The 15036-nt window shown below is 39.5% G+C and overlaps 1 protein-coding gene across 12 annotated transcripts in view; it reads right to left on the bottom strand.

Annotated features, from left to right (window-relative positions):
* FANCC (FA complementation group C) overlaps positions 1–15036 on the bottom strand; it is a 74234-nt gene that overhangs the window by 21968 nt on the left and 37230 nt on the right. For all 12 annotated transcript variants that reach the window (XR_014939457.1, XM_015849274.3, XM_015849280.3 and 9 more), the window contains 4 exons: positions 8180–8299; positions 7344–7408; positions 3464–3628; positions 2467–2623 (listed from right to left, as the gene is read on the bottom strand). Coding sequence is in view for 11 of the 12 variants with exons in the window: in XM_015849274.3 (XP_015704760.2) it covers positions 2467–2623; positions 3464–3628; positions 7344–7408; positions 8180–8299 (507 nt within the window). In the remaining variant the exon portion in view is untranslated. The remainder of the gene's footprint in view (positions 1–2466; positions 2624–3463; positions 3629–7343; positions 7409–8179; positions 8300–15036) is intronic.

The raw sequence follows: 15036 nt of genomic DNA, 5'->3' as shown, positions 1-15036 counted from the left end.
ATTTGTATTTGTCACTTCTTGTTTTTGCTACTTCTAAACAGGCATACAATTTCTAATATTAATTCCAGTTAAGTCTAAGAAATCACAAACCTAATAACTTACCTCATTTAACATGATTTAGTAGATCATCACACTACAATAATCCCCCAAATTCAAATATAAGAATATTGCATATCACTTTTGCTTTCCAAAAAAAAGTACAGTAGTTTACAACCATTTGAATAGTGTAGGTCTGATAAAGTTCATACATTATTTGTTTGCTGTTTTGAAGCTTTATGTTTAGATAAATATCTCTGCTAATGTGATTATGAAATGGCCTGGTGGTTTTTCCATCTTATGATGTTCTGTAATCAAAACACTAGTTGCTTATTTGTGCTCAACAGATTTTCTTGCAAATGAAAGAAACACTGAGATCAATCAATTTGTGCATCACTTTCCCACTTTTTAATTACTGTATTAATTAAAAAAAAAAAAAAAAAAAAAGAGGTTACATCTTTCTTACAACTACCATAATCCAAAGGTCAAAACATGATAATTTATACTACTAAATACTTGTGTTTTTTAGGCAGGCTGTTGGATTCAAGTTGTTGACTGGTCTAACAGACAAGTATCTCCATAGAACTCTGTGCAAGTTTTACAGAACATAATTAGAATTTCAGATCACAACTTCTGGATCCAATCATTTCCCTCTTTATATTTTTGAAGCTTCTTAGTTTTTAGCTGTTAAGCCATCTCCCCCTTATACACACTCTCCCGTCAGCTACAACCAAAAAGGAATATTACCTTCTAACTGCACTCATTTTTACACCTCTTTTCATTCCATTCCTTGTCCACAGGATGTCCCCTGTAAACCAGTATTCAAAGCTGTTGCACTGGTCTTTCCTCTTTCTGAATGCTTTCTTTTCAAAGCACCTAAAGCCTCTGGAGCAGAGGCAAACACACACACTCAAAGTCTGCTAGTACAGAAGGTTCTATTCTTTTATGGGAAACTTTGTGAAAAAAATGTAAGTATTAAAATGAAATGAAATCATTAACAAACAACAAATAACCAATAATTAAAATAAATATTCTATTTCCTTTTATATTTCTTTCATTACTTTAACTTAGATTATTTTTTCTCAGCCATGTGCTGTATCATGCATTGTATTCAACTCAGAGTGAATTTAATACAGAAATAACACACAGACCTTGTATGCAAGCATTGTATTCTGGTGAAGAACCTCAGATGACACACAAAGCACTACTAAGGCCAGGCTCATTATTTTGGAAGAGGTACTGTGTCATTATATATTCTAATAAGAAATTAGATTTTTGGTGAACTGAGTAACCCGGCATTATAAAACAAACTAGCCAGCACTAATTATAGTTTAGAAAATCATAGAATCATAGAATCGTAGAATCACCAAGGTTGGAAAAGACCTAAAAGATCATCCAGTCCAGCCATTCACCTATTACCAATAGTTCCCACTAAACCATGTCCCTCAATACAACATCCAGTCTTTCCTTGAACACCCCCAGGGTCGGTGACTCCACCACCTCCCTGGGCAGTCCATTCCAGTGCCTGACCACCCTTTCTGAGAAGTAATGCCTCCTAATGTCCAGCCTGAATCTCCCCTGCCATAGCTTGAAACCATTCCCTCTGGTCCTATCACTAATGACACTAGAGAAGAGGCCAACCCCCAGCTCACTACAACCTCCCTTCTGGAAGTTATAGAGAGCTATAAGGTCTCCCTTGAGCCTCCTCTTCTCCATGCTGCACATTCCCAGCTCCTTCAGCCTCTCCTCATAAGGCCTGTGCTCCAGACCCCTCACCAGCTTTGTTGCCCTCCTCTGAACATGTTCCATGGCCTCAATGTCTTTCTTGCAGTGAGGGGCCCAAAACTGGATGTAGTACTTGAGGTGCGGCCCCACCAGCGCTGAGTACAGGGGGACAATCACCTCTCTGCTCCTGCTGGCAACACTGTTTCTGATGCAAGCCAGGATGCTGTTGGCCTTCTTGGCCACCTGGGCACGCTGTCAGCTCATGTTCAGCTGAGCATCAATCAATACCCCCAGGTCCATTTCCTCTACACAGTCTTCCAGCCACTCTGCCCCAAGCCTGTAGCGTCGCCTGGGGCTGTTGTCACTGAAGTGCAGGACCCGGCAAAATGTTTTATATTAAGAGCTTTGTTCAGATCTGCAAACAAAGCTAAGTAACTAAGCAGTCCACAATGAAGTAATCTACAAGGAATTTAATTGCTTAAACTGTTATACTCCCAAGGGCACAGATATTGAAGTAAAAATTCTCCCTGGAAATAGTTTGTAATTTTTAAAGACAGACAGGTACTCAGTACTAATATTGACTGGATTCTCAAGTTCTCATAGACTAGTCATAGACTACTTCTCTCAAAGATGCTGACATTTAAAAAACGGTCACTCAGTATGCCTGAAAGAGCAGTATCAAATGTACTATGGTGTTGTACATACCAAAAGTGAATCTTTTATGACACAAGCCACTTTTTCCAAATTATTTATCTGAAGTGATACCAGCTGGTCTAAAAGACTTAATGTAGCAGTTTCAAGGCTTGGTAAGTGACGGTGCCAGAGACTGAAGATGGCTGATTCAGAAAGGGAGATCTTCTTCCTGGTTTAGAGACAAAAATAATTGTTTCTACCACAAGAAAATAGAAGACACGCAAAAACATTCACTTTCTTTTTTTCTTTCTTTCTTTCTTCTTTTTTTATGCACACTTGGGGAAAAAAAAAAAAAAAAAAAAAAAAAAAAAAAAAAGAAGAAAAAAAAAAGATCAACTTGCAGTAAAAGAGAAAAAATCTTGTTTACAGTACTCTATTAGGTATAAAATAACAAGGGCAAAAACTAACATGCAATCATTATCACCTAAAAATGGAACCTCTCTACACATCTTTAAAAATGGTGAACTTGGTTATGGCAGATCCCAACAAATGGAAGCAAAGGGCTTGAAGCCGTAACTCACTTGTATGCTCCAGAGAAAGCACCTACTCCATGCCCACTCTCTTACACATCCAGACTGCTTCCCAAAGTCCTGTTTACACAGAGAGTATCAGCAGCTGGCAGGTAAACAGGTAGGTCTTAGGCAATTTTACAGCCATTAGAATTCTAACTTCCACCGGAAAGCTATCCTTTTTAACTCAAAACTATCTAATAGCTTATCTAAACTGTACTTTTGTAGATAGTAAGAAATACATAAAAATACTTTGGATTTGAAAAAAAGTTTCAGTCAATATAAAAAGCTGTTATGCCACAATTTATACACCGGCAAATTAAAATTCCACTTTGGTCAACAACCTAAGCTCTGCCATTCAAATACAAAGGAGGGTGTTGTTGTTTTTATACAGGAGATGCATAGTGCATTCAGCATCCAGATCCAAAGAAAAGCCATTCAACTGAATAAATTATCTTCATTTAAAAAAAACCAAAAACCATATGGACCATATAACTTACTTTAAAAAGGCATCATTCACTGCCTCCAAGAACTCTGAGCTGAGGATTTCTTTTGATGCTCCCCCATGGTAAACAAGAAGAGTTTCCAGCAATGGAGTTAGATCAGGCAAAGTAACAAATGGGAGACAGAAAAGGGACATGGTGTTCACACGACTGACTGAAATTCTGAGGGAGAAATACAGTTACCATTTTAGAAAAGTTTAAACTTTAATTTCTATATCCATGAGGTAAAAGAAAATTAAATTAACTGCAGATTAAATACAAGAGATGGATACTGTTGACTTATCATCTTTTGCCATGAGAAGTGATTCTTTAGAATGACAATTACTGGACTGGTATTTATTCTGCAGCAGTATTTCCCAAGTTATATGTGTGAAGTTCACATGCATTTGGCACTTTTTATAGCAGTCTCCTTTACAGTATTCTAATTCCCTATTCAGGATTAGCAAAATAGCTGCTTACTTTATTCTTATTTTTAATTCTGGAAGAAAACCTTGCAAAGATATTTTTGCCTTCTTCTAACTGTGAAGAGGAAAAGGACCTGGGGGTGTTGGCTGATGCTCAGCTGAATGTGTGCCAACAGTGTGCCCAGGTGGCCAAGAAGGCCAACAGCATCCTGGCCTGTATAAGAAATAGTGTGGCCAGCAGGAGCAGAGAGGTAATCATCCCCCTGTACTGATAAGGCAGCACCCTGAGTATTGTGTTCAGATTTGGGCAACACGCTACAAGAAAGATACTGAGGCTCTGGAACTGGTTCAGAGAAGGGCAATGAAACTGCTGAGGGGTCTGGAGCACAAGTCTTATGAAGAGCAGCTGAGGAGCTGTTTGGACTGGAGAAAAGGAGGCTCAGGAGAGACCTCATTGCACTCTACAACTTCCTGAGGGGAGGTTGTGATGACGAGGGGTTTGGCCTCTCCTCCCAGGCAACAAACAGAACCTGAGGAAATGTCTGCAAGTTGTACCAGAGGAAGTTTAGATTAGACATAGGGAAAAACTTTTTCTCTCAGAGAGAGGTCGGGCACTGGAATGGCCTGTCAAGGAAGGTGGCGGAGTTGCCGTCCCTGGCAGTGTTCAATAGGCATCTGGATGAGGAGCTACAAGATATGGTTTAGTGGCTTGTGGTAGCAATGGTGATGGAAGGACAGTTGGACTAGATGATCTTGTAGGTCCTTTCCAACTGTGTGATTCTTTGATTCTGCATAAGCTTCAAAATAGGTATGTTATTGGAGAATATTGTGCAGTGCAGTCCACTGTGTGCAATGAATTTCATAAAATAGATTTATGTTGGAAAGGACCTTAAAGATCACCTAGTTCCATCTCTGTTGCAGTGGGTAGGGACACCTCACAGGACTCCATCCCTTTGGGCAACAGTTCCATGAGTGGAGAATCCACAGTTTCACTGGGCAGTGTGTCACCATCCTCTGCGTGAAGAATTTCTTCCTAATGTCTAGTCTAAACCTACAGTCATTTAGTTTGAAGCCACTGTTCCTAGTTCTTTCAAGACATTTCTTGGTGTGAATTCCTCTCCAGCTTTCTTATAGGTCCTCTGAGGAAGTCTCCTCAGAGCTTTCTCCAAGCTGAACAAAACCAACTCTTTCAGATCATCTTAATAGCAGAGGAACTTCAGTCCTCTGATCATCTTTGTGGCTCTTTTCACGACTGTCTCCAACAGGTCCATATCCTTATACTGGGGTCCTATAGCTGAATGCAATACTCCAGGTGGGGCCTGACAAGAACAGAAAAGGCAGAAACTGCCTCCCTCAACCTGTTGGTCACACTTCTTCTGAAGCAACACATGACACAGTGAACTTTCTGGGCAGCAAGTACACATTGCCTACTACTTACACTTGAGGAATACCAGTGATCACTGGTCTCCATTCAGACACGTATACATTGAATTCAATACTTTAGGTACTAAAGTCTACATCTAGAAAGAAACATCTAGCCAGTTTCTTATACAGAGTCGCCCATCCACCAAATCCATGTTCCTCAAATTTAAAGCCAGGTAGATGGCACCAGTTATTCCTCCCTTAACCACCAATGCAGTAACCCCACTGTAGAAGGTCATAAAACTTGTCAGACATAGTTCTTCCCTAGTGAAGCCATGGTGGTTGTCACCAATCGCCTCTTTGTTTTCCGTAAGCTTTTGTATAGTTTCCAGGATGATCTGCTCCACGATCTTGCCAGGCACAGAGGTGATATTGCCTAGCTTGCAGTTGCCTGGGTCTCCCTTCTTTGCTTTATAGAAATGGAGTTTAAATTTCCCATTACTGAACTGCCATAACTTCTCACATATGACAAATAGTGGCTCAGCAACTTGATCTGTGAGTTTCCTCAGGACATACAAATATATCTCATTGCGTTCTATCAACTTATGCACCTTCACATCTGTTAGGTGGTGTCCAACCTGATCTTCTATACAAAGTTCTTAATTCTCCTGGCCCATCTTTGCCTTCTGAGACTGGATGGTGTGACTAGAGCATTACAGGTGAAAATCAAGGCAAGAAAGTTTCCAGACATTGTTCATGTTGCTGAAAGAATCACTACACAGAGAAATCAAAGCATATACACCTTCAAGTACAAACTACATTTGTATCTGCAAAATGAGTAAATTTTATGTTCCAAAGCTACAAGTACAAATCTTGTTTCCTGGTACAAATCAGATATTCTTTGATATCTCCAACAACCTCATTAGTTTTGCAGCTTAGTCCACATTGTAAAATGTGGGTGTTTATTTTCTTCATTGAACAAAACTAACCAGTCTATGTGACTGTAGTACAAATTAGAACTAAATAAATTCAGGTCACTTATTCATTTTTACAAAAACATCCAAGTGCAAGAAGGAAGTGTGGAAAATAGTCAAACAAGAAAAACAGAAGGTATGACACAATGAAGATCTTTCAAACACCTTCCTCTTTCCTCTAACTTTACAGCCTATTTGGTGTTACACAGGTAATAAAACTCATTTAATCAGTGTCAGCAGATTTGAGTCTGAAGAACAAGGGAGTACGCACGGTAAGGTCATACATTTCCTTTTTCTCTTTTTTTCTTCTGGAATACACAGAATTTACATACAGTCAGAAAGACAGATCTACCAATGTGATCTAATATTTTCTGAAATATTTACAAAAGATTATGATCATTTCAAAGCCAGTGGAGAGGAACAGTCAGGTCCAAAATAGTAGTGCTAGGTAAATTTCCTTTCAGAGACTTTGGCTTGACCTACTCTATATAAATAGCATGGACAAAGAAAGCGATTTTTCTCATTGACTACATCTACACATGTAGAAACATAATATACAATGCAGCAAGACAATTGTTAGCACTGCTTGATAATCAGGATTGCAGATCTGGCCAGAGCATGTCACAGCTTCCTTCCCCATCGCTTTCTCAGACTTTCTTCCACAGAAAGGAGGGATAAGAAGTTAGAGGGTGGAGACACTAAATGCTTGGGTTCATTTAAAACATCTGCTTGTGTAACATACTGTAGTGCCAAAGTACTATTTGGTAACAGACAAAAGACCTAATAGTAGAAGGAAAATGAGGGAGCTAATTTCAAATGAGCATGGACACATTTTGGACACATTTTCTCATTAATAACAAATGCAACATTATTCTTATTATAAAATTATAAAATTTATAACATATATATAACATTATATTTATTTATTTCTTTATTTATTTATTTGGCTCAGGTAAGTTTGAATTCTTATGTGAAGCATAATTTAACAAGCTTCTTTACACTTGGAACTATCCAAATGAGCAAGTGAAGTTTCAAGCTGATGCCTAAATACTTGCATGCCTAAGACTGCAAAAAGACCCTTGCTGAACTAGTGGCTGAAATTAAAACAAATCAAAATGATATCTGGATAGCACTTACTTTCCCTGAATGTTAAGTTCATTAAATTGATTTCCTCTGAGTTCAGTTACTAATGAGGAGATGATCTGTTAAATAAAACAAAATAAAATAAATTACATAAAAAGCCCATACTCCAGATAAGCAGACATTAGTTGCATGGTTGTTTGTATCACTGATACTCTGTAGACATAAATAACTTTCCATTTTGATTCAATTATATTTTAAGTTATTGAGCCCAAGTTAAAACTGTCCAGATCACTGAATAAACCACTCAAAACATTTCTGAACATATTCTATACCTTCCACATTTGCAAACAAAGAAGCTATTTCAGATCTGTTGAGACTTGAGGCAAAACTTTCAGAGTCAGTAATTTTTAGATGTTTCATCTGATTCAGACTATTATCAGATACTATTCCCACTTTTTTAAATATATCAAACATAAAAGACACTTTTCTAAAGATTTAATGCTCATCTATTATTTTAAATGCTATGCATACAGGCAAAGAAAACATTCAGAATTTATGTTTTAATGCACAGTTATGTATATACATAATCTAAACTTCAGAGGGAAAAAATGAATGATAGTACAGACATTTTGGCCATAACACAACAGAAACAAAATATTTTATTATCCTATACTCAACCTTTGCTTCTATAATCTAATAAAAAATAATTTCTTCTCTCCAGAGATTCCTTTCATTCACTTCATTTTCTCCCTTAAAAGACTGTAAAAGTAACTGAAGTAAGAAAGACAAGCAAAGTTCAATTCATGTTCCTTGTAGCACTGACAACTCCATGTATGTGTTCATAAACTGGTGCGATTAATAACAAAGTCTCAATTGCACAAAATACTTACATTTTCAACCAAGTGACTGTAATAATCTGCTGACGTGTAGCCTAGAGCCGATATGAATGTACTGGTTTCAGCCTCGATTCTTTCCCATTTAGAAGAAGAAAGGAGATGGCAAAGTAAGCTCTGGAAGAAAGGAACAGAAGGGCAATGCAGTAAAGCTACAAGTATACTTAGGTAACAGCTTTCTAATTGCACCATGGTTTCCAGCTTCAGCGTATTTCCCATGGTGTGCATATTGGTGCAGAAGCACTTCAGCTGGGCTACTGCCTCAATACCTTCATAGAGGAGCCCTCTCTAATTCCTTTGGAACAATCTAAAAGGCTTTTCCCCGCTGTTTCCTGCAGTGACAATATTGCCAGCCCTTCTCTGTCATGCATAACTCCATCCCCTTCTCCCATCAAAACTAGTTTTAAGCTTTCCTAATCAGTTCACCCAGAACTCTTGCTCCACCTGGTCAGCTGCATCCCATGCCTGATCACAGAACCCAAAGCCATGAGTGTAGCACTAGCCATGAAGTATATCATTCACCTGGTGTGTTCACCTCCTTCTTCCCAGGAACTAGTCTTTAGCTGGGAGGACGAAGAACACTGCACTCCTGATCACATAAGCGATTTTCTGAGGGATCTGAAGTCTCCCTACTATTTCTAGCAAGTATCAAACCTCACTAGAGAGACTGTCCAGATTGCAAATGAGTACCTCAGTGACCCTCAGCAACAAATTCCCATTTACTAACACCCTTCACCGTTTCTGGTAGTATTTTCTGCAGGGACTCTTCAGGGCTAAAGAGAGACTCCATCTGCACTGAACAAATATAATGTTCCTGTCTCCCTTGTCTTAAGTGTTGTTGCCACCTGTCTCCTCAAGCTACCTTAGTTTTCCTTCTCTTTCAGGGACTTAGGGCAGTCGGTTTGTCCATATAACTGCACAATACTATGTATCAAGCTTTCTCTCAGATTACCGTTATGACTATGACATTATGACTGGTGATTTCCCGGACCACCTGCTTGAAAAGTTTGTCAAGTTGGGCGCATTTACACCCATTACACTCCCATCCGCTCTCAGGCTCTAGTGAAGACTTCCAGATTCTGGAGCTTCCCTCAAACATATGCCTGGGCTGCTCTGTTGTTCCGCTGGAGTTCTATGAGTGCACACATCAGCCTATGAAAGCTGTGCTCCTTCTGTCTGGGTTTCTGTCTCAGCCTGGTAGTAGCAGCAGGTGAGCAATTTTTGTTTCAGTAGGAGGTATCAGAATGAGTTGTATTCTATGTGTGAAATAATAACATGAGAGAAGATCGGCAAAAGCACACCAGAGGTACAAGAAAAAATCATTATTAAAACAATACAAAATAAACAAAAAACAAAAAAACAAGAAAGCACTTAGGGCATATTATTTATTATACTTTTGTATAGGATTGTTTTAGAACCTTGCCGACTAATGTTAAATGTCTAAATACTGTTATCTTTCAGTGTTAATGGTTTTTCGGGAATAGTTTGAGCTAGGAAAAATTGCAGTTCTACCGCCACCTACTGACTTTTGTGAAACTAAAGAAGTCAGCACTGTAGGATCACATTTTCAGAAGCACCTCAGAAGTAATGTCTGCATTTTTTAACAAAAGAACATTAAAATGGGGATTTTCAAAAAGTACATATTTCTAAATATGGTTAAAACTTCTAAAATCTATTAAGTTGCACAATCTCCAAACAAGTCTTGATTAATTTATTCATATGCAACTGTGAGTTGTATTATTTTCAGTTGTAACTCAAGTTAGACTGTTTTCAAAACACTAACAAGGGTTCAGTCAAGTAGGTCCCACAAAGCTGTATTTCTTGTTTGTTTGTTTTGCATGCCTTTGGTTTGTTCTCCACATCTTCCTTTTCTATGCACTTCACTACATCCCTGATGAGATTCTGTAGGTTAGTTGTTGTTTCTTTTTTAATGTATCAAACCTCTGAATAGCCAGAATGAGGCAAAGAAAGCAGGGGCAAAGAGACACTGTACTCAATATGAAAAGATCTATTTGATATGTAAAAGAAACTTATGTACTAAAAGATGAAAAACATTAAAAATTCAATTCCATGTCTTAGATACTTCATTTTACAGGTTGTGTTGCCAGTGCAAAGCCGGGGAGATACCTATGTGCAACTAAGATAAGAAACTTGGAAATAATAAAGCATTTATTTTTATTTAGTTGGGTTTAAATGCTTTCTTTGATGCAAAATATGTCTTAGTTACAGCAGGGATGGAGCTGTTTTCTTCAGAGCATCTGGTATGATGCTATGTTTTGGTCCTGGGACAAAACAATGTTGATGGCACACTGCTTTTTACAGTTGCTGCCAAGCAGTGTTGCACAGAGCCAAGGCCATTCACAGTGAAGAGCCCAAGGAGCTGGGAGTAAACAGAATGAGGACAGATGACTCAAACTGGCCAAATGGATATTCCTTACCATATGATGTCAAACGAAAGGAGTTTTGAAGGAGGTGGGAGTTCACTGCTTCCACTGTTTGGGGGCAATCTGGACATTGGTCAGGGGGTGATGAGCAATTGCTTGTGCATCACTTGTTACGTACATTCATATATATATAAATATGTATAAATACATATTTATGTAGTCGTAAGTATTACCCTTTTCCTTTTCTCTATCTTAGTAAATAATTTTATCTCAACCCACAAGTTCTTTTTGTTTTTTCCTGATTCTCTTCCCATCCCACTTGGAAGGGAGAGTAGCACATGAATGACTGGTGCTCACCCATCTGCTGGGTTAAATCACAACAAACGTCCAGAAAATTCTCCTCTCCAGAAAATGTAGCTTATTTAAAACACTTAACTCTGCTTATACATAATGATTCTATTACAACTATATGTCTCATTAGCATAGACAGGTATGAAAGGAAGCAAATGTTCACAAACATATAACAAAGAACCTTGCCTTCCTCCTATAAATTGGAGCAAGACAACTGTATCAGGGTTTCTCCCACTCAGAAGGTGGTCCAGCTCAGGTGCTTTTACACGAATGCATGCAGCATGGGTAACAAACAGGAGGAGCTGTAGGCCACTGTGTGGTCAAAAAACTATGATATAGTTGCCATCATGGAAATATGGTGGGACGACTCACATAGCTGAAGCACTGTGATGGATGGCTACCAACTTTTCAAATGAGATAGGCAAGGCAGGAAAGGTGATGATGTGGCCCTCTATGTTAAGAAAGAATGTGAATGTATGGAAATTAATGACAGTGATGATGGGGGTTGAGAGCTTATGGGTCAGAATAAAAGCAAAGGCCAACAAGACTCACATTATTGTGGGAGTCTGCTACAGGCTACCCAACCAGGATGAAAAGGTGGACACAATACATTATAGACAGTTGGATAAGGTCTCAAGGTCTCCACCCCTTATTCTCGTGAGGGCCTTCAACTTCCTAAAGATCTGCTGGAATTCTAATGCAGGAGAAAGTGAACAGACCCAGAGGTTCCTAGAGTGTGTGAAAGACAACTTCCTGACACAGCCTGTAAAGGAGCCAACAAGGGAAAGGAAAATCCTGGACATGCTGTTTGTTAACAGAGAATGTCTTGTGGAGAGTGTAAAGGTTGGATGCCGTCTGAAGCAAAGTTATCACAAAATGATAGACTTTTTGATCCTTGTTGAACCACAGAGGGGAGTCAGCAGAACTGCCACCTTTGACTTCTGCAGGGCAGACGAGGGGGCAAACTACTTATAAGAATTACAAATACACAGTGAAGCTGTGCAGGGAGAAAATTAGAAAAAAAACAAAATCCAGCTAGAACTGAACTTGGCCAGTAAGGTGAGAGACAACAATTATTTCCATAAATACATCAACAGTAAGAAGAAGGCTAGGGAGAATCTCCATCCCTTGCTGGAAGCAGAGGGCAACATGGTAATCAAGGATCAGGATAAGGCTGAGGTACTTATTGCCTCCTTTGTCTCATTCTTTAATAGTAAGTCAGGGAGGGCTGGCTACACAGCCTCTTGCACTGGTAGATAGGGATCGGAAACAGAATAGGCCCTGAATAATCCATGATGAGATGTTTTTGGACCTGCTCTGAAAGCTGGACACCCACAAGTCCAGAGAGCCAGATGGATTGCACCATATAGTGCTGAAGGAGTTGACGGATGTGGCTGACAAGCCACTCTCCATCATCTTTAGACAGTCCTGAATAACCGAGGATGTACCAGTGGACTGGAGACTGGCAAAAGTGACATCTTCAAAAAGGGCCAGAAGGATGATCCTGGTAGCTACAGACCTATCAGTCTCACCTCAGTGCCAGGGAAGGTTATGGAACTGATAATCTCAGGAGCTATCATAGATAAGCTAAAGTCAACCAAGGGATCTGGCCCAGTCAGCATGGGTATATGGAAGATCCTGCTTGACAAACTTAGTATTCTATGACAACATGATTCACTTAGTGGATGAAGGTAAGGCTGTCTACCTGGCCTATGACACTACCCCACAACATCCTTGTGAAGAAGCTGTCTGCTTCTCAGAACCATGGGATTGCTCTGTTGGAAAAGACCTTAAAGACCATCTAGTCCAGCCAGAACCTAATCATATTACCTTAGCTCTTAACAACCCACCAGCACATCCAAACTGTTTTTAAACACATTCAGGGATGTGTTGCAGTAGGCGTGCACAAACACTCGGGCTGCGACATGACAGGACCTCTCCTGCTCTGTGACTGGATAATATTATGCATAGCTTAAGGTGGCGTAGACGAAGTAGAGCCTGTATATAAACAAACACCACGAGGTAATAAAGAGCCATTTTTTACTGTTCACGAAGTCAGTGTCTGTATGTAGTTATTAGCCTTGACCTGGTGATTGGTCAGTTACGCAAAGCAGAGCATGAAGAACTTGTAGTCTCTGATTCTACAGGGATGGTGACTCAACCACCTCCTTGGGGAGAATATTCCAGTGCTTTCTGTTTCCAACCTAAACCTCCCCTGGTACAACTTGAGGCCATTTTCTCTTGTCCTGTCACCTGCCACCAGTGAGAAGAGACCAGCCCCACTCTCACCGCAAGCACCTTTCTGGTATTTGAAGAAAGCATTAAGGTCTCCCCTCAGCCTACTCTTCCCCAAACTAAACAGCCTGAGTTCCTTTAGTTGCTCCTCACAGAGCATTCTCCAAGCCTTTCACAAGCCTTGTTCCCCTTCTTTGGACCTGCTCCAGCATCTCAGTGTCCTTTCTGTATTGAGGTGCCCATAACTGAGCACCGTACTCAAGGTGAGGCCTCACCAATGCTGAGAACAGGGGCAGGATTACTTCTCTATTCCTGCTCACCACACCATTCTGCATACAAGCCAGGATGCCACTAGCCTTCTTGGCTGCCTGGACACATTGCTTGCTCATATTCAGCCAATAATCCATCAGTACACCAAGGAACAATTTCCATCATGCAGCTTTCCAGTTAGTCCTCCTCAAGCCTATAAGGTTGCCTAGGCTTGTTGTGACCAAAATGCAGGACCTGACACTTGGCCCTACAAAGACTCACACAGTTTACCTTGGTCTATTGATCCAGTCTATTCAGGTCCCTCTGTAGTGCCTTTCTGCCCTCTAGCAGATCAACATTCCCTATCAACTTGGTGTTGTCTGTGAACTTATTGAGTGCACTGAATCCCCTCATTAAGATAATTAAGATGTTAAATAGGAGTGGCCCCAGTACTGGGCCCTGGGGGATACCACTGGTGACTGGCCACCAATTGGATTTAACTCCAGTGACCACAACTCTTTGGGCCTGGCCATCCAGCCAGTGTTTCACCCAGTGTATGCCCATCCAAGACATGGGCAGACAGCTTCTCCATGCGGATATTGTGGGGGACAGTGTCAAAGGCTTTACTGAAGTCCAGGTAGACCACACTGACAGCCTTACCTTCACCCACTAAACAGGTCTCCTTGTCACAGAATGATATTAAGTTTGTCAAAGAGGATCTAACATTCATGAACTCATGCTGACTGGGCCTGATCCCCTGGGTGACCTTCAATTGACCATGTCTTTCAAGATTATCAAGATATCAATACAAGGTAGTCAGGCTTTGTTGTTGTTGATGTTTTTAATTACCAGACTACATGACAAATTCTATACTAGTACCTGTATTTGTATAACAACTATCCCAGAATTTATGACACAGTTTCAAAGACATTCCAAGGAACCAAACAAAACAATTTGTTTTTGGAAATCTCACAACACCCTCTCTCTAAAGGATTTATGATTCCTAGTGTCCTTGAAAGCAGACATTAAAATCAATATGAACAATTTCTTTTAGATGGAAAAGATCAATGGCTTCACTGGGATGTGCCTATCAGACTTGATATTAATTAGGGTTTCCCAGTGACACTGTCACACACTTTTTGCTAATTTAGTTGACTCTGTAAAGCAACAAGTAAGTCAGGATGGAACAGAAGGAGATGTCAGCTTTTCTGAAGAATATTTCTTCTTAGTATATTATCTTTCAAAGTGAATTGCCATTGTTATCTGCAAAGAGATTACTAGTAACATTTAACTCAATATTATGATCTATATGAATTTGTTGGAATTCATACACCATGAACACCCAATGGTAAATTTCTCAAATCTATCCAAGTAACAGGTTTATTTCCAATCTTTCCATCTGGTTTGACAGAAACCAAATTTTCTCCACTTTGCTTAAAAAAAAAAAAAAAAAAAAAAGGGTATAATAAAAAATAAAATCTTATTCAGGGGAAGTATTAGAAGTAATTTCTCTTTGCATTTTATCAGATTTTGAAATGAGTATTTCTTGTATGGCAGTGATTTAAAGAGTCTGTACATCAATTTTGCTCTCAAGTGCTCCTAGTACTGTCAGATGGTCCACTGTTTTAAACACAG

Source organism: Coturnix japonica, chromosome Z, assembly GCF_054131305.1.
Source record: "Coturnix japonica strain WE chromosome Z, WE-NBRP24, whole genome shotgun sequence".
NCBI lineage: Eukaryota > Metazoa > Chordata > Aves > Galliformes > Phasianidae > Coturnix > Coturnix japonica.
Note: the sequence above shows the minus strand (reverse complement) of the source record. Positions and strands in the feature narration are given on the sequence as shown.